Source organism: Budorcas taxicolor, chromosome 19 (genome assembly GCF_023091745.1).
Source record: "Budorcas taxicolor isolate Tak-1 chromosome 19, Takin1.1, whole genome shotgun sequence".
Taxonomy (NCBI): domain Eukaryota; kingdom Metazoa; phylum Chordata; class Mammalia; order Artiodactyla; family Bovidae; genus Budorcas; species Budorcas taxicolor.
The window spans coordinates 60,729,281-60,752,027 of NC_068928.1; the positions used below are offsets into that span (position 1 = coordinate 60,729,281).

The following is a 22,747-nucleotide window of genomic DNA, read 5'->3' on the forward strand; positions in this document are numbered from 1 at the left end:
TTTTGGGGGGGTTGAGTTGTAGGTGCTGGTTATATATGTTGGATGCGATTGGTCACCTTTTCATTGTCCTGGATGTTCTTTACTGCACGCAGTATTACTTAATACGGACTTCCCAGGTGGCTCATCGGTAAGACCCCACCTGCCAGTGTAGGAGACGCAGGTTCAGTCTTTGGGTCACGAAGATCCCCTAGAGCAGGGAATGATGACTGACTCCAGTAGTCCTGGGAAATCCCAAGGACAGAGGAGCCTGGTGAGCCATAGTTCATGGGGGCGCAAAAGAGTCACATAGGACAGAGCAACTGAGCATGCATGCGTTAATTAATATAAGTGGCGTAGCGGTATCGCTTTTTCAACCTTCTCTTCCAGTTTTTAAATCGGCCCTGTGTTTTAAAATCTCTTCTCGTGGATCAGCAGGTACTGACTCACTGCCTCTGAATCTTACCTGGTACTCTGTGAACGGTATCCATTCGAATCTGACGACATCGCACCCCGATACTCTACATTACGAGGAGCATCCTGGTACAGGTCCCCGCGCGGCCGCGTGTGGGATTTCCTTGGCATACACACCCGGAGCGGTACTGACTGGCAGCGGGGTGTTGCTAAGTAGTCACGAGCTGGTGATGTGATGGATCACTAGAATGGCTGTGCGGCCTTCTCCCGCTGGCAGTGACGTTCCTTCATCCCTGTTAAAGAACTGAACCCTTGACTCCGTTGCTTTGTCTAGTTTTCGCGGTCTGATGAGGAATCATCGTGCAGCTCGCGCGCGCACACTCGTTTGGAGGCTTCTTCCGTTGCACCCCGAGCGCCCCCATCCCTCCGCGTGCTCTTCAGCTCTCCCGCCCGCTTGGCTCCTCGCGCGACTGGGGGCAGCTGTTGTGATGCTCCTCTCTGGCTGGGTTGCTCAATGCTTTTCTGTTTCCAGCCCTCACATTTTCTCCCTTCACTTTCTCCTTTTAAAATAAACAGGTCAGGATGACCAAGAGGCACTTCAGCGTGGGCCAGCAGACGAGGGCGCTTCTTGGCAAGAACTTTCTTAAGAAATGGAGGATGAAAAGAGAGGCCTTGTCGGTACGGTTGGGAGTCTCTGTCATCTTATATTTAAAACAGGACACAGTACTTTCTTGGGCACAAACACTTTATCTGCTTTCTTTACTCTTTCATAGATATTCTATTTCTGATTAGCAGGCTGGATTTTTTTTTTTCCAAATTCTGAGTTTTGCTATTATTTCAAGTGAGATTCCTTTCAAATATGTCATTACGACACATCTTATTGGAAGCATTTTGTAAATAATTTATATTCAGAAACTCCATGAAAAATGAGTGAATGAATGATTGAAGTCGCTCAGTCGTGTCCGACTCTTTGCGACCCCGTGGACCGTAGCCTATCAGGCTCCTCTGTCCATGGGATTTTCCAGGCAATAGTACTGGAGTGGGGTGCCATTTCCTTCTCCGGTAGATCTTCCCAACCCAGGGATCGAACCTGGGTCTCCCGCATTGTAGACAGACGTTTTACCGTCTGAGCCACCAGGGAAGAAAAATAAAGCTATGAAAATAAACTCCCATAAAAATAAAGCCTGAAAATTTATCCTACTGAGGTACCAATTACATCTGAAATCATTTGAATCTCATAAAGGAGTAAGTACAGAAATTCAGCAGGAAAGTGAAAGAAATTTACTTAATCCAGAAAGTAATCAGAACTTAAGCCAGAAAGTAATACAAAATTTTTTAAAAAATAAAAACTCCAAGGACAAATTGTAGCATTTGCACACCATTGTACTATGGACAGAGATGATGTCAATTTGAAAGAAATCATGAGCAGAAAAACAAAGAGGGAAGGAAAATGGCATTTGAACTCTTGCTTGTAGTAAGGTTTGTAAGGAAGATCACATGCTATTCATGTAGGAACTTTAATAAATTCAGAAAAATGTAATTTAAAATCACTTGTAAAATACCCATGTTTCAAGAGTGAATGTATTAACATTTCACTTTCTGAACAGTGCAAGTGTGCACGCGTTCTTCCAACAAATATGCACTGAGTGTGTAAATCGGCAGTGATTAAAGCTCACGAAGATCCCTGTATGGAGGAAGGATTATGTACGTATAACGGCTGGAGCCTATGCTATAGAGATGTTTTACGTCTTTTTATTTCTTTCAGTATAAGGATTCTATCTGTCAATTTATTTATCTAAACAGAATAGGTGTAAAAACAAGCCAACATATGAGTTAAAGTATGATCATCTGGTGAATAAGATATATACCTCTTTTAAAGGCCATGTATGGGCTTCCCTCGTAGCTCATGGAGAACACAATGGCAGCCCACTCCAGTGTTCTTGCCTGGGGAGAATCCCAGGGACGGGGGAGCCTGGTGGGCTGCCGTCTGTGGGGTCGCACAGAGTCGGACACGACTGAAGCGACTTAGCAGCAGCAACAGCAGCAGCTTGTAGCTCAGACAGTAAAGAATCCACTTGCAATGCAGAAGACCTGGGTTTGATCCCTATAACTGAACAATAAAGTGTGTTCTTATCAGATTTCAAATGCATTTGAAATTCTGGCACATTTCCAACTCAAGAATGCTATCACAATGACAAAGGCTTTTAAAAGTCTGTTCGGGAAGCAATGTTTCGGAGTACATTTCCAATTCCAGAATGCCATCACAATGACAAAGGCTTTTAAAATTCTTTTCATGAAGCAACGTTTTTGGAGCTATCTTCTTTTGCATTGGGGCAGCAGAACATAAATACACTGCTTCATTCCTGATTATGGAGGCGGATTGTCTATTTCATTCCAATGAACATTTCTTTGCCGTTCTCACTCAGGGGTCAACACGACCATTCATGAAGCAATCCAGCCTTTAACACTTGCATTAAAATAAATAAACTTAAATTATTAGTTATGATTGGAATTGACACTGCAACTCTGTCTTGATGGATGATGTGCATATTTCAAAATACGCAGATTAAAGGACAAAAGAAAGTCGAAAACTTAAGCACTGGAAGAGAGGAAAAAACAATGCCCGAGCAACGCAACAGAATTACGAGCTTTCGGCGTGCTCGTCTCCGCTCAGCCCGCGGCGGAACAGCTGCTGACTTGCTCCCTTTTTCTCTCTGCTCTGTAGGAATCGTTCTTCTCCTGCCTTCTGGTGCTGTTTGCTCACCTGTTTTCCTCTAATTTGCACCAAGTTAATGACTTCCCTCAACTGCCCTCTGTGGACTTGGGACGTGTAGATAATTTTAATGATTCTGATTACGTTATCGCCTTTGCTCCTGAATCCAAGACCACCCAGGAGATAATGAACAAGTTGGCTTCTGCCCCTTTCATAAAAGGTACGTTTTAGGCAGTTCGTGGTAATTTCCTTATTTGCAAAATACACCAATTCATTTGCAATTTCTTTGATAAACTGTTCAACGTTCAAGTATCTAGATTTAGTTAACATTAATTCATATTCCTCTCGAGTATCAAGGAGATTTTCTTATTGCTTACTAGTCTTCTATTGAAGAAATTTTATATTAAAAAGGTGATCCTCGTTGTAGTCCTTATCAAAATGAGACAGTCCAGGACCACTCAGACATATGCTTGTGAGAAGACTCTGGGAAGATTGGGAGGTGGTGACAGCGTGGCCTTGTAATTAGATACTCCTGGGTTTCCTCTGGCCGATCACCTTGCTTTGCCTGGTTCTAAGTCTGTATTCGGCCTCCTCCTTGGCTCAGTGGTTAAAGAGTCTGCCTGCAACGCAGGAAGTCTAGGAGGCACGGGCTAGATGCCCAGGTCAGGGAGATCCCCAGGTCAGGAAGATCCCCAGGTCAGGAAGATCCCCTGGAGGAGGGCATGGCAACCCACCCCAGGCTTCTTGCCTGGAGAATCCCACGGGCAGAGGAGCTGGAGGCCTCGGTCCACAAGGTCACACAGAGTCGGACACGACTCCGCACGAGCCTGAGTCGCGTTGGCCTGTCTCTGGTGCCCCCACGTGTGCCCGCCTCTGTCGGCCAAGACGGAGTCTGGTGATGAGGCCTACGGGAAGGCTGACGTCACTCCCTTTTGACCTCCCAGGAGAGGAATCTGCGGTGTCTTGTCTCGTACGCAGACAGGACTCCGCTTCTCCTCCCTCCTGCTGCTTTGCAGCGGCTGTCTCCGCTGCTCCAGCGGGGGCCCATCCATCTCCTGCCTCAAAACCAAGGGCAGCGTGTCCAACAAAACTAGCTGACGAGGCGCCTCCTGCGACCTCAGAACGTCAGGGGTGGGAGTAGGGTCTCTGGCGGACCCCAGGAGAGAACAGGGACCCTGTCAGAGGACAGCAGCGGTCCCTGCAGAGCGGAGGGGCCAAGGCTGGGACAGTGAGGCTGCCACAGCGCTGTCTCTGGACCACACAGAGATCTCACCCCCGTCCCCTCCTCTCGCTCGGCAGGAAGGCCCATCTCGGGCTGGCCTGATGAGCAGAGCATGGGCCAGCTGGAGCTAAACTACTCTGCAGACGCGGTGAGAGTCATCTTTAACGACACCTTCTCATACCATTTGAAGTTTCTGTGGGGACATCGAATCCCCACGATGAAGGAGCACAGAGACCATTCAGGTAACCTTCCTATTGGAAACAAAATCTATTTTTTGCTATATCGTCACTAGCCACAAGGAGGCCTGTGTAACAGCAGATGTCTGCTTGCTACAAACATACGCAGCATAAAGTTTAATTTCCGAACATACGTGAGAGTCATCCTTATTAAATCAAGCCTGTGATCTTAAGTGTATTTTTTAAGAAATCATGTTGCTATCATTCCTATGTTTCTCCTAAATAAAACCTCAAGAAAAGGCTCTTGCTCAATGATTTCCAATCAAAAGAGTCGTCCTTGAGCAATGGAAGAACAAAACTCAACAAAACATCCTCAACTAATGGAGAGAAAGGGTGATACGATTTAATGAAAAGCTGTTGAGAGCAGGTCTTAAGAACACTGATAAAGCATGCCTGGTCTATTCTCCTTGGGTGGACCCGCCTGAGAACCCATACCATCCATTGTATTATTGTGGACCAGGACTGTATTTTGGAACTTTTGAAAATTCTGACTTCGGAGAGAAAGGGTGGAGAGAAAGGATGATATGATTTAATGAATAGCTGTTGAGAGCGGGTCTTAAGAACACTGATAAAGCATGCCTGGTCTATTCTCCTTGGGTGAACCCCCCTGGGAACCCGTACCATCCGTTGTATTATTGTGGACCAGGACTGTATTTTGGAACTTTTGAAATTCTGACTTTCCCTGTATCCCAGTCTGCACCATCTCATCATAATAGGTGTTTTCTTTTTTCATTTTTTCCCCTAAAGCTCATTGTCAAGTAATGGATGAAAGTGTCATGTGTGAAGGTTCTTTGTTCTGGGAAAAAGGCTTTGTAGCTTTTCAAGCTGCTATTAATGCTGCCATCATAGAAGTGAGTACTGAGACCAAGGAAACTAACTGCTTTGAAAATCTGGTTTTCACGGAGGGCGATGGAATGGATTTGTCATTTAATTAATTTAGTCACTTAATACGGAACAGCACAGTGAGTTATTACTCTACCCAAACCTCACACCGAGCACTGACGGTTAAGGAAGACGTAGAACGCAGGCACCGATCTCCAGGGATCCTGGGTCGTGGGGAACAGAGACATGGATAGACAGTTGTAGTGAGAGTTCCGGCTCTGTCATGGAGCGGAGTGATGGTGAGGCAGGCCACAGGCAGAGGATCCTCTGGTGAGATGTGTCAGAGAAGAGTGACTAACCAAAGTGACACTTCAGAAGTGGCTTCACGCGTGTGTAGAGTTTTACCCACTCTTAGTAAGGATATTCTAAGGAATTGAGACAAAATCTAGTATATTCCAGGACTTACAAGGGGACGACTCGTGATGGACATAAGATCGAATGTGGAGTGAATGTGCGTCACTTCTGTAATTGACACAACACGCATGAGGCTATAATTAGCTTAGTGCTAACACTGTGTTCATTGATGTCTGTCTTTAGATCACAACGAATCATTCGGTGATGGAAAAACTGATGTCAGTGACTGGTATAAACATGAAGATACTACCTTTTGTTGCCCAAGCAGGAGTTATGACTGATTTTTTCATTTTCTTCTGCGTTATTTCTTTTTCTGCCTCCGTATACTACGTATCAGTCAGTGTGACCCAAGAAAGACAATTCGTGAAGCCAGTGATGGCAGTGATGGGACTTCGAGAGTCAGCCTTCTGGTAAACCCCATGGCTACGCTCCATCCTGCAACAGAGAGCAAGTTAGCTGGTTGGACCCCCTAGACCTGTAAAGTCTCATATCTAAACCTGATGCTGTCATAAAATAGTGCCCTGTGTAGGAATGGAGTGAATGGGCCTGTAGGTTCCATTACAAACCAGTGGCCACATTAAACGCATAAAACACAGCACTTCATTTAATTATCTCATCATTTTTCAGCAGAGGATAAGGACGTTTAAACAGAATAAGTAACTACCTTCAGGGTCAGATAGGTACAGTCTAGCAGAGAAAGCTTAAACCAGCTTCATAGAAGGGGAGAGCTTATTCTTTCCCTTATAAAGAAGCTTTCTTCCTGATTCTTTGAAATCAATCTCAAAAAAAAAATAAAAATAAAAATAAAAAGACAAACAAAACTTATCTTCATTTCCATCTAAATATGTGTATCTGTCTATATCCGATGTCTGTGTATAAATGTGTCTATTTCAGTCTAGACCTAGTCATCTGTGTCAGGGGTTGGCAAACTAAGTGGTCCATTTGTTTTTACAAAACTAGGAATGATTGGAGGCAAAAGGAGAAGAGGGTGGCAGAGGGTGAGATGGTTGGATGGGTTCACCGACTCAGCGGATGTGAATCTGAGCAAACTCCAGGAGCTGGTGAAGCAGAGGGAAGCCTGGCGTGCTGCCGTCCAGGGGGTCACAGAGTCCATCGTAACTTAGCCACTGAACAGCAACAACAAAAACTAGGAATGGCTTTTACATAAGAACAATAGTATTTTATGGCACCAAATTTTTATATGAAATTCAAATTTCAGCATCTACAAATACATGTTTAGTGGAAGGCAGCCACGGTCAGACGGCTGTGTTGCCTGCGACTGCTTCTGTCTTACGAAGGCAGTGCCGAGTAGCAGCCGCAGCCGCAGAGACTGCGGTCTGAAAAGCCTGAAATATTTACTGTCTGGCTCTTCAGAGAGAAAGTTTGCTGATCCCTGCTTCATCATCCGCTTTGTTTCTTTTGGTCTCTGTTCCATGATGTTTATGTAATTACTGAAAGAGGAGGTCCAGAACTGGCAAATCATCATCATAAATGTCTTCCATGGAAACCTCTCCCATTTACTCCTGTTACAATGTCCAGCTTCGTTGTTGTTCAGTTGCTCAGCGTGCCCGACTCTCTGTGACCTCATGGACTGCAACACACCAGGCTCCTCTGTCCTCCAGTCTCTCCCAGAGTTTGCTCAAAGTCTTGTCCATTGAGTAGGTGATGCCATCCAACCATCTCATCCTCTGTCACCCCCTTCTCTTCCTGCCCTCAATCTTTCCCAGCACCAGGGTCTTTTCCCTTGAGTTGGCTTTTTGCATCAGGTGGCCAAAGTACTGGGGCTTCAGCATCAGTCCTTCCAATGAATGCTCAGGGTTGAATCACCTTTAGGATGGGCTGGTTTGATCTCAGTTTATTTGTCTTATTTTGAAATTAGCGACCTATTTTACCCATTAACTTGTTTAATTGCTACCTTCTCCAGTAGAAGATGAAGCTCAGGGGCAGAGAAGTTTTCTGACTTACGAGATGGTCTGTTCCTTTGCTCTTGGTATATGGCGAGCTTCACAAGACAGCTGCTGAGAAATGAATGGATCAGTGGATGGAATAGCGGCACTTTGAACTGGTGCTTTCTTTCTCCGCCAGGCTGTCCTGGGGTCTGATGTACGCCGGCTCCATCTCCATCACGGCCGCTCTGATGGCTCTGATAGTGGCCTGTGCCCCAGTGGTCGTCCTGACGGGCTTCACGGTGGCCTTCACCCTCTTTCTCCTCTACGGCCTGTCTTTGGTGAGTTGGCGAACTCTCTCTCTCTCTGAACTCTTGCTCAGAGAAGCCTACCAGCCATTTCTCACTGATTCTGCTCACATGGCCTCTGTTCTGTTTGCAATATTTGAGTCTTCGCATGAGACAGTATCCAGAGGTAGGGGGCAATGATGAAATACACTTCTACGTGGTGAAATTCTTTTCTATTATGCCTCTGGTGATTCCCAGCGGATTGTGGACCACCTGGAGCCTTCCTCTCCTTTCAGATAACGTTAGCTTTCCTGACGAGCGTGTTGGTGAAGAAGCCCTTCCTTACGGGGCTGGTGGTCTTCCTCCTCACTGTCTTCTGGGGGAGCCTGGGATTCACAGCTTTGTACAGACGCCTTCCTGCGGCTTTGGAGTGGATCTTATGTCTTCTCAGCCCCTTTGCTTTCACTGCTGGAATGGCCCAGGTAAGAGTTCATGAAACTACTTCACTATTTCACTTATTGCGTGTGTTAGTCGCTCAGCCGTGTCCAGCTCCTCTGTCGTGGAATTCTCCAGGCCAGAATACTGGAGTGGGGAGCCGTTCCCTTCTCCAGGGGATCTTCCCAACCCAGGGATTAAAGCCAGGTCTCCCACTTTGCAGGCGGATTCTTTACCGTTGGAGCCACCAGGGAAGCGACTAAGCACGAGTTACGATGTTGTAACTAGAATTAAATTTTCTGAGAGGAGGTCAGTCTCGTATAGAACTGGCCAGCCAAGAAAGAAAAATGTGCTCTAGGACATCGCTGGGGTCCAGTGGTTAAGAATCCACCTGCCAACGCGGAGGACACAGGTTCGATCCCTGGCCTGGGAAGGTTCCCCACGCCGCAGAGTGACTAAGCCCGGGAACCACAGCTACTGGGCCTGCGCTCCCGAGCCGGCGCTCAGCGACGTGCAGGCCCCTGCGCGGCGGTGAAGAGTAGACCCCGCTCTCGCCGCGACTAGAAAAAGCCTGCCGCAGCAGTGAAGACCCAGCACAGCCGTGAAGACGTAAATAAGTGAATCTTAACAACGTCTCTAGGGAACTGGAATACAGCTGATAACAGGAAGGGTCATGTTTCCTGAGCATTAAATGAAATAAATGTTTTTTCGGGGGACAGCCCTATAAAAGTAAAAGCTGACCACACCAGTAATGGGGTATCAGTCTATATTAATCAGATCTAAAAGAAAACGGATAATGCTGAGAGAGAGAAAGAAAAACCTTTCCTGTCTTTTCAATGTGCACCTTTACAAAAGCAAATGGGCATTTTAACCTTTGGTAAGTGTTGTGTGAATTATCTAGGGGGAATCTAAAAACCTTCCCAGGTGGCACAGTGATACAGAATCGGTCTGTACTGCAGGAGACACAAGAGACTTGGGTTTGATTCCTGGCTTGGGAAGATCCCCTGGAGGAGGAAATGGCAACCCACTCTAGTATTCTTGCCTGGAAAATTCCATGGACAGAGGAGCCTGGCGGGCTCCAGTCCATGGGGTCACAAACACCTCTACTAAGAAATTACTCTCTGTCTTCTGCCCGACTGCAAAAGTACTCCAGCCCTCTCCCTTTCACTCTCAGACAGTGTCCCCCCTCTAGAACTGCCCCCTCTCCTCCACGGTCAGCCTGATGAAGCCCCCAGGCAGCCCAGCTCCAGTAGCAGCTTCCTGGTTTTCACCTCTGCCTGGAAGACTTCCCTACTGCAGACCGTGGCCTTCTAAACCCTGAGTACCACCTGCACTACTCCCTGAATTGCCTGTGGTTAGTTCCCTTCCTGTATCTTCCAAGAGCTTAGAGCTCTATGAAGGCAGAATCATGTTTCATTTATTTTTTCAACTCCAGTGTCTAGCAGAAATAAGACAATATAACTTTTAATGCTCTGGTCATCCTTTTCCGATTCCACACATGTATCTTCTTTTTTTTCCAGCTTATTCACTTGGACTACGATGTGAATTCTAACATCCGTTCAGATTCTCCAAACGACCAGTACCTCATAATAGCTACTATTTTCATGCTGGCTTTTGATGCTCTTCTCTATTTGGTACTGACGTTGTATTTGGACAAAATTTTGCCCAGTAAGTAGTAGCATGATTGTGATTCAACACAATTTCATTCATTTCTATTTGTTTGAAATAACTGTCTGCAACATATTAGATATAAATTATCAAGCATTCCCCCCCCCCACCAAAGTTTCTAAAATAAGCCTCAGCGGTATTCTGCATTTAATATCACTTTCTAAGGTCTTTTTCTACCATAACATTTTAGATGGTTTCTTTAAGAAAAAGGTACTTATAGATTAAGGATAATTTATAGATTAAGGACAATGGATTCAGGAGAACTACACTGTTAGTGCTTGTCTCAGAACTGGCCAGAGAATGCTAGTTGCTGGTGCTGGGTCTGAGGAATCTCTAAACCTTCCCAGACGGGTTGCCGGGACCGTCTTCTGGCGGCTCTAGCGCTCACGGAGGTGACTGATCCAGTGCCTCCTCACCGCCTGTCCATGTAGCTGAATACGGACGTCAGCAGCCTCCCTGGTTTTTCCTCAAGTCCTCCTCTTGGTTCCAACGCCGAAGGGCTGATCGTGCGGCCCTCGAGAATGACATCGGTCCAGGTTCTCCATCCAACGACTCTTTTGAACCAGTGTCTCCCGAATTCCACGGGAAAGAAGCCATCAGGTAATGAAAATATCACGTGGGGCTGAAATGGAGAGCAGGTCTGAGAGCAGAGCTCTATCTGGCAAGATCGGGGTGGGGACAGAGGTTTCTCTCAGTGCCTCTGTGTACCCACCATCCCAGGATGCTACTCTCGTGAAAGCCTACACTCGTTTTTGGGGGGGCCACACCGCTATGCAGCTTACAAGACCTTAGTTCCTCACAGAGCAGGGGAACTCGGCAGGGAAAGCTCCAAGTCCTAACCACTGGACTACCTGGGGATTCCCAAGGCCAGCCTGGCTCCTAACAGCACTCCGCCTCCTCATCTTGTCCGCGTTTGCTTTTACTAATGTCTTACGACAGGACGGTATCCATCAGTGAGGTGATAACCTCCACATCCCCGTTTTCGTCATCCCCTCTCTTTTCTTTTGCCTTTTCTCTGTCCTTTCCCTTAACGACAGACGCAGTCCTCATCTTTGTTATTCTGAGCCCCCTTTTCTCTGCAGTTCACTTTATCTCTCGTCTTTTGCTTCCTGATTAATAAGACCAGAAGGAAGCAGCAGATACAGACAAGGGCAGATGGGAAGCAAACCCGAGCCAGGGGCGCTCTGGCGGGTGTATCTTCCCTCTGAGATAATGTGTGTGCAGTAGTCAGTCCTGACGGCTCCATTTCCAAACCCCCAGAAGCACCTAAGCTCCCTGGATCTCTGCTCAAAATGTGCCCATCTATGTTGCCTTTGTCTCACACCTAAACAAAACCTTTCTGGTTCACCGCCTCCACTGGCCTGTTTTAACTCTGAACATTAATGATACGTACAGTCTCTAAATAGTGACTTTTGAAAACAGGGTCCAGTATGAACAGACACCAAACAGCGGCATCCTCTCACTCCCGGTGTAGCAGGACTGTCATCGGGAACCGTGACCTCCCTGCAAACTGGAATTTTTATGTCCCTTCCGGTGTCTGGGCCAGAGTCAGGGGCCGTCGGAGGAGGCGTAGAAAGTCCTCAATGGTCAGGAGGCATTTTGTCTTCCCCAGTGGGCGGGGAGCAGGGTTTTGATGATTTGTGAGTTACAGTTAGCCAGAGCAGCTCTATGCTCTGGGAAAAACATCCCCAGAATGAACAGAGGCCTTGGGGGCAGACACCCTCACATATCTGATCACGAGATAGTTTAGGAGTTTGAGCTATGAGTCGGCAACCCTGGGCTACAGGCCTTGCTCCGTGGTATGCCCTGTGCTGCAAACAACAGGTTATGTGTGTGTGTGAGTGTGCGAGTGTGTGTGAGTGTGTGTGTTTGAGTGTGTGTGTGTGAGAGTGTGTGTGTGTGAGTGTGTGTGTGTGTGTGTGTGTGTGTGTTAGTCGCCCAGTTGTGTCTCTGTGACCCCGTGGACTGTAGCCCACCAGGCCTCTGTCCATGGAATTCTCCAAGCAGGAATACCGGAGTGGGTTGCCACGCCCTCCTCCAAAGGCTCTTCCTGACCCAGGGACCAAACCTGCATCTCCTGCAATGTGTCGCTAGAAGCCGCGGTGGAAAAAAGGTCGTGCAGATGAAGTCCACAGTGAGCTTTGAGTCCATGGATGGTGTGCGTGGCACACGACTCTGGGACTTGACCCAGGGTGGTCTGACCCCCAAAGCCGGCGTGTCTCTTTGCGGGCTCACTGCTTGCTTTCGTCCTCCACTGGAGTGCAGGTCCTCTACACACCGTCTCATCGCCCGCTTCCTCTGGGCCAGTCACTTCTCATCGTCCTCATGGCACTCATGGACTCATGCTGCCTGCAGAGAGTGGGCTGCTCAGCCTGTGACAAGGATGGAGTCAGGCTCCGATGAGGTGCCGAGAGGTTTCTGTCTGCCCGCGGACCTGCGTGAAGGAAAAGGACCTCCAGCTTTCCTGACAGCCTCGGCGGCTTGACTCATGGATTCTCTGTCCACCTCTACTGTTTGCTCAAAACGTCTTCCTCTCTTTTCAGAATAAGAAATCTCAAAAAAGCATATGGAAGAGGCAAGCACGAGAAAGTAGAAGCTTTGAAAGGTAATGAAATAGCCTCATATGTAACCTAGTGATGTGATTTAGCGACAGTACCTCACTGTTATAGCGTCTCAGTCACGATTAAGAACAGATATTCAGATACCATGAATTGCCTTTATTTGAGCACATTATGATTTCTTCCAAGTAAACTTCAAAATCTTATAATAATTTTAGGAAGTCAGATGTACCACTGATATCTTATGGGTTTGAAAGATACAGGATAGCGCAATACTGTTCATTTTCAACTCATGGTATTAACCCTAAAGCTGTCTTTATTATAGTCAGCCTATCTTTAATGACAAGATTGCTTTCACTGAAAAAATTGTTAATCAGATAATATATATCATGACAACACTGCATGTGTCCCATGTGTATCATAGAATGTGCAGTTTTACTTTTTAAGATTTTTTTTGATGTGGACCATTTTTAAAGTCTTTTTTGAGTTTGTTACATATTGCTTCTGTTTGACCTTTTGGTTTTTCTGCTGGGAGTCCATGTGGGAACCCAGCTCCCTGACCTGGGATTGAACCCACACCTCCCACATTGGAAGGCAGAGTTCACCACTGAACTGCCAGGGAAGTCCCAGAAGATGCAATTTTAAAGGAATGAATTTGGGGGTGTGTTTTATTTTGAGTATTGCTAGCCAAATATACAGATGCTGTGAGAATTTATAAAAGTTTCAGAGACTGTAAAGTTACCGTGTAGGCCCTGAGTGTCATCTTCTTGGAATAACGCCAGGCCTGGTATTGGACATATACGAAGGCCAGATCACGGGCATCCTCGGACACAGTGGAGCTGGGAAAACCACGCTGTTAAATATACTCAGCGGACTGTCGGCCCCAATGTCAGGTGAGAAGACAGTCACGGCACGACAGGAGGGCGGGCGAGCGAGCCTACTGTGCTTTTCATCCGCTCACTGTTACATTCACGAGCTCCAGCAAGCAGTCTCATCAGCTAGTAGCCGCACTCAGGCACTTGAGACAGGATCCTCAGAAGGCCCTCCAAGTTATTATTTGACAGATTTATGTTGAACTTATTTAGGAAAATCTTTGTGGCTTAAATAGGTCATGATAAGTAGCTCTTCTGCTCCCTAATGGGCTTGGATGTATGGTAAACATTAAGTTTTAATTCATCAAGCGTGTACAGTACTCCTTTTAGGTAAAAGGAATATATATGGATAAAGAAAGTCTGAGAAAGTAGAAGCTTCAGAAGGTAATGGAATGGCCTTATATGTAGCCTAGTGTGATTTAGCGATGGTGTCTCACTGGCACGCTGTCCCAGCCGCTATTAAGAACAGATATTCCAGATATTATGCCTTGCCTGTATTTGAACACATTATTTTTATTTGAGCACATTATTGTTTCTTCCAAGTAAACTTAAAAGCCTTGTAATAATCTTGTTATAATGTTTAAAGGACTTTAGTATTGACACATGTTGCTTTCCATTTTAAAATCTCTCACACGAGACCTGGATCTTTATCCTGAGGCTGACTGTTTCCCTTCCAGGGTCCGTCACCATCTACAATCACTCACTTTCAGAAGTGGCTGACCTAGAATACATCAGCAAGCTCACTGGCTTCTGTCCACAAGCCAACGTGCAATTTGGCTTCCTCACCGTGAGAGAAAACCTCAGGCTCTTTGCTAAGATAAAAGGGATTCAGCCACATGAAGTGGAGCAACAGGTAGATGCCTACGCTAGCTGCCACAGCCACGAGAATGGAACTGCTTACCTAGAAAATCCTAAATGTGTTTGTGTTATTTCTACACAATTCATCGTCAAAAGATCCAAAAGGCCCTTTGCAATGAACAGCAAAGTGATAGTGTCTTTAAGAGAAACAGTCTAAACTTGGACTCAATATCCTTTGTTAGGTCCAACGGGTTTTACAGGATCTGGAGATGGGAAACATTCAAGACGTTCTTGCTCAAAATCTAAGCGGTGGACAAAAAAGGAAACTGACGTTTGGGACTGCCATTTTAGGAGATCCCCGGGTAAGTCGACCTGAAATACTGGTGAAATCAGGTGGAGGGTTGCGAATCTGTGGTGTGCAATCACATCTAATTTGCAATTGATAGGTGGAAGAGAACTGTTCCAATGAAGAGTTAAGTGCTAAAATATTTCTCCTAAATAATTTTGCAAGTACGGTTGAGTCTTGAACAGTGCAGGGTTCAGGGGCGGGGGGGGGTGCGGCGTTGAGCAACCCTCCGCATGGTGGGAAATCCTAGTAGAACCTTCCGGTCGGCCGTCAGCACACATGGTCCCGCCTCTGCAAGTGCATCCAGCCTGGGACTGCGTGCGTGTGGTGTGCAGTGGAAACCGCCCACGAATATGCAGGCCCGCGCAGTCCAAAGCTGTATGCTCACCAGTTTGCGGTATATTGCTCATTTTTTGTTCTTTTTCTTTTTTTTTAATTGGTTTGGGGTGTTCTTATTTAGTGAGATATAGTTGCTTTCCAATGCGGTGTTAGTCTACACTTTGCAACTGTGTCCATCAGCCGTGCCCATACCTGCATGCTCACCCCCGCCCTCTATATCACCACCAAGCACCGAGCTGAGCTCCTTGGGCTGTGCAGCAGCTTCCCGCTAGCTGTCTGTTTCACACCCGGTGTGTATAGAGTCCATCCTGATCTCCTGACTCACCGTATATTGCTTTTTAAAAGAAGCCCGCACGAACGGGGAAAGCGATTTCAGGGTCTTTCCTGCCGGGCAGGTTTTGCTGTTGGACGAGCCGACTGCGGGGTCAGACCCTCTTTCGAGACACCGGGTGTGGAACCTCCTGCGAGAGAGGAAGTCAGACCACGTGGTCCTCTTCAGCACCCCGTTCATGGATGAGGCTGATGTCCTGGCTGGTGAGCTTTGGGTTTCCTTCGTGTATCTCAATGACGACTTAGGGACCCGGGCGGAACGTGTGTAGCGAGGTTCCGGGCCAGCTCCGAGCATGTGGCTCCCTCGAGCCAAGGGGGAGGACGGTCCTCTGACCGATCTGAGTGTCTTCATCCCGGAGGGCATTGTCCCAGCAAGGATTCCGATCCTATTGCAAAGCACCTCACCTGATGTAAAATACAAAGCATACTCCCGAAGATGTGTTATGATTCATCCTGTATGAAGGGGACTTCCCAGGTGGCTCGGTGATAAAGAGTCTGCCTGCAGTGTAGAGACGCAAGAGGCGTGGGCTCAATCCCTGGGTCGGGAAGATCCCCTGAGAAGGAAATGGCAATCCACTCCAGTATTCTTGACCGGAAAATCCCCATAGACAGAGGGGCCTGGTGGGCTACAGTCCATGGGGTCCCAAAGAGTTGGATACAACGGAGCATGCACACACACATTCAGTCTATTTGGAATAACAGTTGACTTGAAAACCATCCTTTTAGTGTATGACAGTTTTTCTAAGAATTTAGAAAAATTCTTTGAAGAAATTAGAAGAATTTAGTTTACTCAAGAATAAACTAACATATCACTTGATTTATCAGATGTCGAAGAACGTGGCTTACTTATGGCCAGAATTAGGATGTGCCTGTGTTAGCAAGTGGTGCTCCTAAAATACACTGTTTGTTCATGAATTTGGGTGTTTTTTTTTTAATAAATAGTGAAAAAACAACCTCTGAATACAATTTATTTCATTCTTCCAACTTAGATAGAAAGGTGTTTATGTCCAACGGAAGGCTGAAGTGTGCGGGCTCTTCTCTATTCCTGAAGAAGAGATGGGGCATCGGCTACCATCTAAGGTACAGCCCTTGCTGTATGTTAGAATGTGCTGGAAATGTCAGGGACGTGACGTCACCGGTAGCATGTTAACGTAGGTTGCTCCATTAGTAAGACCATTTCAAGAGAGCTGTGTTAAAACAACTGCTCTCTTTCTTAGCTAGAATGAATGATTTATGGGATTGCAGACATTGAGACTATACGAATGATTAAACCAAGTCTGTGGGTTTCTCTCGTGGCTCAGTGGTAAAGAACCCGGCTCCAATGCAGGAGACGCGATTGGATCCCTGGGTCAGGAAGATCCCCTGGAGGAGGGCATGGCAACCCACTCCAGTGTTCTTGCCTGGAGAATCCCACAGACAGACGAGCCTGGTGGGCCACGGTCCACGGAGTCGCAAAGAGTTGGACATGACTTAGCGACGAAATAACAACCACCAGTGAGATTTAAATAGTATCTGGAAAATATGTTCACAACCCAGTGTTTGCTAAGAGAAATTTATTGACACTCCAGCCTCTCTCTCATCCTGTTTCTAATGCTTATTTTTGCCAGTCGTAGCCGTTTCAGTAGCTTCTTCTCTGTTCTCCCTGACTTTATTCCCTGTCGTTTTGTCCTGTCTCCTTTTAGCACTATTAAGTGATGTCTATCACTAAGCGTGGACTATATTTTAGGCACGTCCAAAGATGTTCACATATGCAATACTCATATAGTTAGTTCAGTCGCTCGGTCATGTCTGACTCTTTGCAACCCCATGAATCGCAGCATGCCAGGCTCCTCATATAATCATACGTAATTCTCCAAATAACTTTAGAAAGATGGTATTATTATGCTTCTTTGACAAGTCAAAGAATTTTAATAATCTGCCCACTCTCACGTCATTTATACTGTGATTAGTCACTGAGTTGTGTCCAACTCTCTGGGACCCCATGGACTGTAGCCCACCAGGCTCCTCTGTCCAAGGGACTCTCCAGACAAGAATACTGGAGTGGGTTGCCATGCCCTCCTCCAGGGGATCTTCCCAACCCAGGGATCAAACCCAGTCTCCCACATTGCAATTTGGACCAAGATTATAGATGTGATATAAATTACTCCCTATACTTCCCAGTTAAGTGTAATGTTTCTTAAAAAGTAATTCAAGTCATTCCATCCCCAGCGGCTACCTGGACCCCACATTGTTCTCTCCGAGCACTTTGCTGTTGCCCTAAGTTGGGACTGACTCTTTGTGACCCCATGGACTGCAGCACGCCGGGCTTCCCTGTCCTTCACCATCTCCCGAAGTTTGCTCTAGCTCATGTCCATCGAGTCACTGATGCCATCCAACCATCTCATCCTCTGTCTTCCCCTTCTCCTCCCACCTTCAATCTTTCCCAGCATCAGGGTCTTTTCCAATGAGTCGGCTCTTCACAACAGGTGCCCCAAATATTGGAGCTTCAGCTTCAGCATCAATCCTTCCAATGAATATTCAGGACTGGTTTCCTTTAGGATGGACTGGTTGGATCTCCTTGCAGTCCAAGGGACTCTCAAGAGTCTTCGCCAACAACACAATTCAAAAGCATTGGTGCTTCGGTGCTAAGCCTTCTTTGTGGTCCAAATTTCACATCGGTACATGACTACTGGAAAAACCACAGCTTTGACCGGATAGTGATTAACCACTGCATAGTGGTTAAATGGATCTCACATCATTCACTCTCAAGTGTTTAACTTGACCTAATTTATGATCCACCATGATTTGGGGGCAAGACTTGATTGAATAAATGCCTCAACTAAAACCAACACAGGCTGTCCTCAGGGGGGGCCCACACTGAAGTGTCTTGACTCTGCTTAAGGTGGGACGTCTGTGTGCTGATTCTTCCTCCATCACATTTTAACCGTGTTCACATCTTACCTGCTCTTGAAGGTCTTCTCTGAATTCTCTTGAACAATAAGCATCCTCTTGACTACAACCCTGAAAGCACTATTTTGAATTGTTGCCTGAGGCATCTTAATTAACTTCTTTGATCCTCAGTTAAAAAGGCGAAACAACAATACCTACTTTGCAGTGAAGGCTAAAAATTTTGAAAGACTACCTGACGAGGAACCAGCTGCTCAGCCGGTTTGGCTCAGCGTCCCTCCCCCTTCCTCCCGTTATGGGCTGCTTGTATCTCTGTCATGCCCCCAGCGCCTTTAGGGAAGGCACCACATTCTCCCTGTTTGGTATCCTGAAGAGCGAGTCACACAGGGTCTTATAAACTCAGAATACTTTCAGCTACAACTGATTTTTGGGGGTTGGTCTCACCAAAGTCCATTACGATGCCTTGTCATTGCACAACCTCAGTGAGGTTCTTTTTCTTTTTAGTGTCAGATAAAGTCTCTGACTTCTTCTTTGAGTTTTAGTATTTGCTTATTTCCTTGGCTGCTCCGGGTCTTAGTTGCTGCACATGAGGTCTAGTTCCCTGACCGTGGATTGAACCTGGGCCCCCTGCATTGGGAGGGAGCATGGAGTCCCAGCCACTGGACCTCTAGGCAAGTCCCAGCCTTGGTAAATGTCAGTGGATATGACCAATAATAGGGTTTCTTAAATCTAATGATTTCATAAAGACCTTTATATGTTCTCATCAAGAAGATGGACCAACTTTGACTTGGATAAATTTTGCCCCCCCCACCAAAAGATAAAATTAGCTAACATATTTTGAGGTTTACGTGTTGCCAAGACCTATATGATTCCACACATACTGTGTTTTGTTATGTCTTCCAAAATTCTTGGAGACCTGAGTATTAATTCCAATCACGGAGTAGAAAATAGATGCTCAGAGGCCTAAATCTGGAATATGGACCCATAGGGCACGATAGCGGTGTTCTTAATGACTGTAGCAAATTAACACTCCCTGTTCCTACTTCCTCCTCCCTGTTTTGTAGAACTCATACTTTACTGCAAAGAGAGAATTCAAAAGTTGAGATTTTGAACAGATGGAGACAAAATCGCCATTCCCCCGTCTAACCCCAGTCAAGATGGAGCCGGTTATCTCTTTCTGCCGAATAACAAACCCTGAGTCTCCTTTCCTGCCCTTAAGCTTCCCTTCATGCTCCTCCCTCTGCAGGTTCTGTAGATTATGCAGCGTGGGCTACACTGATATTTTTAAGCCTTGCTTCCTCTGTTAGATTATACTGGTTTGTCTCATAAGTGTTAATGAAGCGACAAACACAAGCTAGGATTCTTTGTATAGGTGGCATTGGATAAGAACAGCCTTAACCTACTCTTTTTAAACATCAGTTTGCATCTGAATGAGACGTGTGACCCAGACAGTGTAACGTCGATTGTTAAACACCACATCCCCGATGCCAAATTAACAGCCCGAAGTGAAGAAAAGCTGGCGTATATTCTGCCTTTGGAAAGGACAAACAAATTTCCAGGTAACAGAATGCGAGAGACCTCAGAATTGTTTGTGATAATGTTGTGTGCGATCACCGTGGTGTTCGGAATGATGGCTGACCTTCGGCTGCTTGCAAAGTACATGGCACTGTGAATTATTTATGACTGTTATTATTTATGAATATTGTTTAATATTTCAACAGCACTTATGAGTACACTGAGGCCAGGAAAATGCTAATTATGTTTCAAGTTACATGTGCAGTCAAGAGATACAGGGCGACATCAAGCTACAGTGAGAAGCATTACGGAAATTAGCGTCGGGAATGCATGAGACGGAGGTCCAAACAGGAAGAGATCTGGGCAAACCCTGGCAGGGAATCGGATGGGAGCCGAGGGAGCATGCACTGAAGGTTGAAGGCGGCATAGACACCACGACATAACGTTATAATCTCCACAATTCAACAGTAATTATGATCAGCCTGTATGAAAATCAGCTCTGCTGCAAACGCGAACGGCTGGAGAGGCATCGCCTTTACCCCTCTTCTGTCTGATTTCCCAATACGCTGTTTCATTACCCAAGCACTCTGAGCTGGATTGCACTAAAAAGTATAACCCAGAAAAATGTGTTTACTTTATTGCATTCCAAGAACTTGCCAACTGTTAATGGAAGGTCTTGGGACCAATCTGCATGCTTGAATTAATAAGCCTGCAGCAACTGTGGCTAATACAGCACCAGGCAAGCTCAGCTGGCAGAGCCAGGCTGGCTAGATTCAAAGCCCGGCTCTGTGGGTACTCGCCCTGTCACCCCAAACAGGCTATATTAGTGTACTGCACCTCAGTTTGACCGTTTGTAAAAAGCACTTCATTTTAGTGTGAACTTTATACGGTTTTTATGAAGCTTTAATTCATTTACATTTATTATAAAAATATTAAATATAAATCAAGCACCTGGAAAATATCTGACAGGTAGCACCTATGGTATTTCAGCAAGTTTCAGACACTCTCAATTTCAGAACGTGCCACCAGGGAAGAAACAGAAAGAAACAATGCTGGCATTTAAAACATGACCTCCTAGCGTTTATGACGCATGCTCGTTTCAGATGCATTAAAAGTTGATGAAATGTATTCATTTTAGAATCAGTGAGATAATGATCCTATTAACTCATGCAATGCCTTTGATACTTGTATGATTTGTGTGCATACGTGTTAAGCTGTGTCCAACTCTTCTGCAACCCCATGGAGTGTGGCCCACCAGGCTCCTCTGTCTATGGGAGTTCCCAGGCAAGAATGCTGGAGTGGGTTGCAGTTTCCTTCTCCAGGGGATCTTCTGGACCCAAGGATGGGACCTATGTCTCCTGCATTGGCAGGTGGATTCTTTACCACTGAGCCACCTGGGAAGCCTAACAATTACATAAAAAAAAAAACACATTAAATAAAACAGAATATGTTTTTTTCCCAAAACCCCCCACATGTGTAGTATTCTAGGCATGAAAACAGAAATTTCTAGATTCTTATACCCAAGAATATCTGGAAATTAACGCACTGTGTAGTTTATTTTAGAAGTGAGGGACTGTCTGTAGCATAGGTTTGTTTCTGACGAATGTATTTGTCCTATCACAAGTGTTTTCTACTTTGAAAAATATAGCTATTATCAATCTCATTACAACTGATATTAATTTAGTACATTTTTATGCCTATTTTTAGACCTCTACAGGGATCTTGAAAGCTGTTCCAACCACGGCATTGAGAATTACGGTGTTTCCATGACAACACTGAATGAAGTGTTCTTGAAATTAGAAGGAAAATCAGCTATTGATGAATCAGGTAATAAATAATTTTTAACTTGAAATTTCTCTTTCTGTGCTATATTTTGTTCTGAAAACACACTTGGAATGATGAAGTTACATGATTTTTGAGGTGTTATGATTCAATATGATCTTGGAAAAAGTTAGAGCAGACGAGAAGTCTATTTCTTGTTTTCTTCCCTCTTCTCTCAACACTGGTCTCACCTCTTGAATTCTGTATTTTGTCCCAGACATTTTACTAAGCCCGTGGAACACAGCCGTGTACAGAGTAGGTCTTCATGCGGCAGACATAAATATGCATATAGTGTTTTTTGAATGTAACTGCTATGGATAAAAGAAAATTAGAATTGTAAGTTGAAAGTCGTTTTCTTGACATATTTGAGGATATTATTTCACTATTGGCCTTCTCTGGTGGCTCAGTGGTAAAGAGTCCACCTGCAATGCAGGAGGCCCGGGTCCGATCCCTGGGTCAGGAAGACGCCCTGGAGAAGGGAATGGCAGCCCCTCGGGAACTTCACTGCTGCTGTTGAATGGTTCTCTGTCAGGCTAGCTGTTACTCCTTGGAAAGCTCTCTGCCTTTCTTCTCTAACTGCTCTAAGACGTTTCTTTTGTCTGGTTTGCCTTCATCCTTCTGGGTTTTGTCTTACCTATGCTCTCATCTTCTTTCCATTTTTGATTGATCAGGTGGGAAGTCTTTTTGATATACTCGATAACTTTTTTAAGTGGTATAATTCACTTTTAGGGAACATACATTCAGAGCATCTAGAGTTGATCAATTTTGCTAGGCTTCTCTTCCAAAAGAGGTAACTTTATCTAGTTTTCAGGCTTCCCTTGTAGCTCAGATGGTAGAGAATCCAGCTGCAATGCAGGGGACCCGGGTTTGATCCCTGGGTTGGGAAGATCCACTGGAGAAGGGACTGGCAACCCACTGCAGTGTTCTTGCCAGGAGAATACTCCCAGGCTCACACGGACAGAGGAGCCTGGCGGGCTACAGTCCACGGGGTCACGAAGAGTCAGACATGAATAAGCGATGTTCACTTATCTCATTTTCACCTATGGCTGTTAAAAGTATTGTCTCAACCAATTTCATATTCTTCTGTTCCTCATATTCCTTCATATTCCCCTTGGTCAAAAATACTAAGATAGTTTATCTCTGGCAATAGATTTTTCCAGGCTAAATATGGATTTCTGTCCATTATGTTCTCTGGAATGAATTCAGTCC

At 45.6% G+C, this 22,747-nt stretch overlaps 1 protein-coding gene across 1 annotated transcript in view; it reads left to right on the top strand.

Moving 5' to 3' along the window:
• Window positions 1-22,747, top strand: part of LOC128064446 (ATP-binding cassette sub-family A member 9-like) — a 62,626-nt gene that overhangs the window by 3,865 nt on the left and 36,014 nt on the right. Inside the window, exons 2-18 of the mRNA XM_052657146.1 lie at window positions 967-1,068; window positions 3,116-3,323; window positions 4,403-4,567; window positions 5,309-5,412; window positions 5,981-6,207; window positions 7,883-8,024; window positions 8,267-8,452; window positions 9,926-10,073; window positions 10,505-10,673; window positions 12,617-12,678; window positions 13,414-13,524; window positions 14,181-14,356; window positions 14,544-14,663; window positions 15,382-15,520; window positions 16,306-16,396; window positions 19,622-19,761; window positions 21,425-21,544. Coding sequence (XP_052513106.1) covers window positions 967-1,068; window positions 3,116-3,323; window positions 4,403-4,567; window positions 5,309-5,412; window positions 5,981-6,207; window positions 7,883-8,024; window positions 8,267-8,452; window positions 9,926-10,073; window positions 10,505-10,673; window positions 12,617-12,678; window positions 13,414-13,524; window positions 14,181-14,356; window positions 14,544-14,663; window positions 15,382-15,520; window positions 16,306-16,396; window positions 19,622-19,761; window positions 21,425-21,544 — 2,410 coding nt within the window. The remainder of the gene's footprint in view (window positions 1-966; window positions 1,069-3,115; window positions 3,324-4,402; window positions 4,568-5,308; window positions 5,413-5,980; window positions 6,208-7,882; window positions 8,025-8,266; window positions 8,453-9,925; window positions 10,074-10,504; window positions 10,674-12,616; window positions 12,679-13,413; window positions 13,525-14,180; window positions 14,357-14,543; window positions 14,664-15,381; window positions 15,521-16,305; window positions 16,397-19,621; window positions 19,762-21,424; window positions 21,545-22,747) is intronic.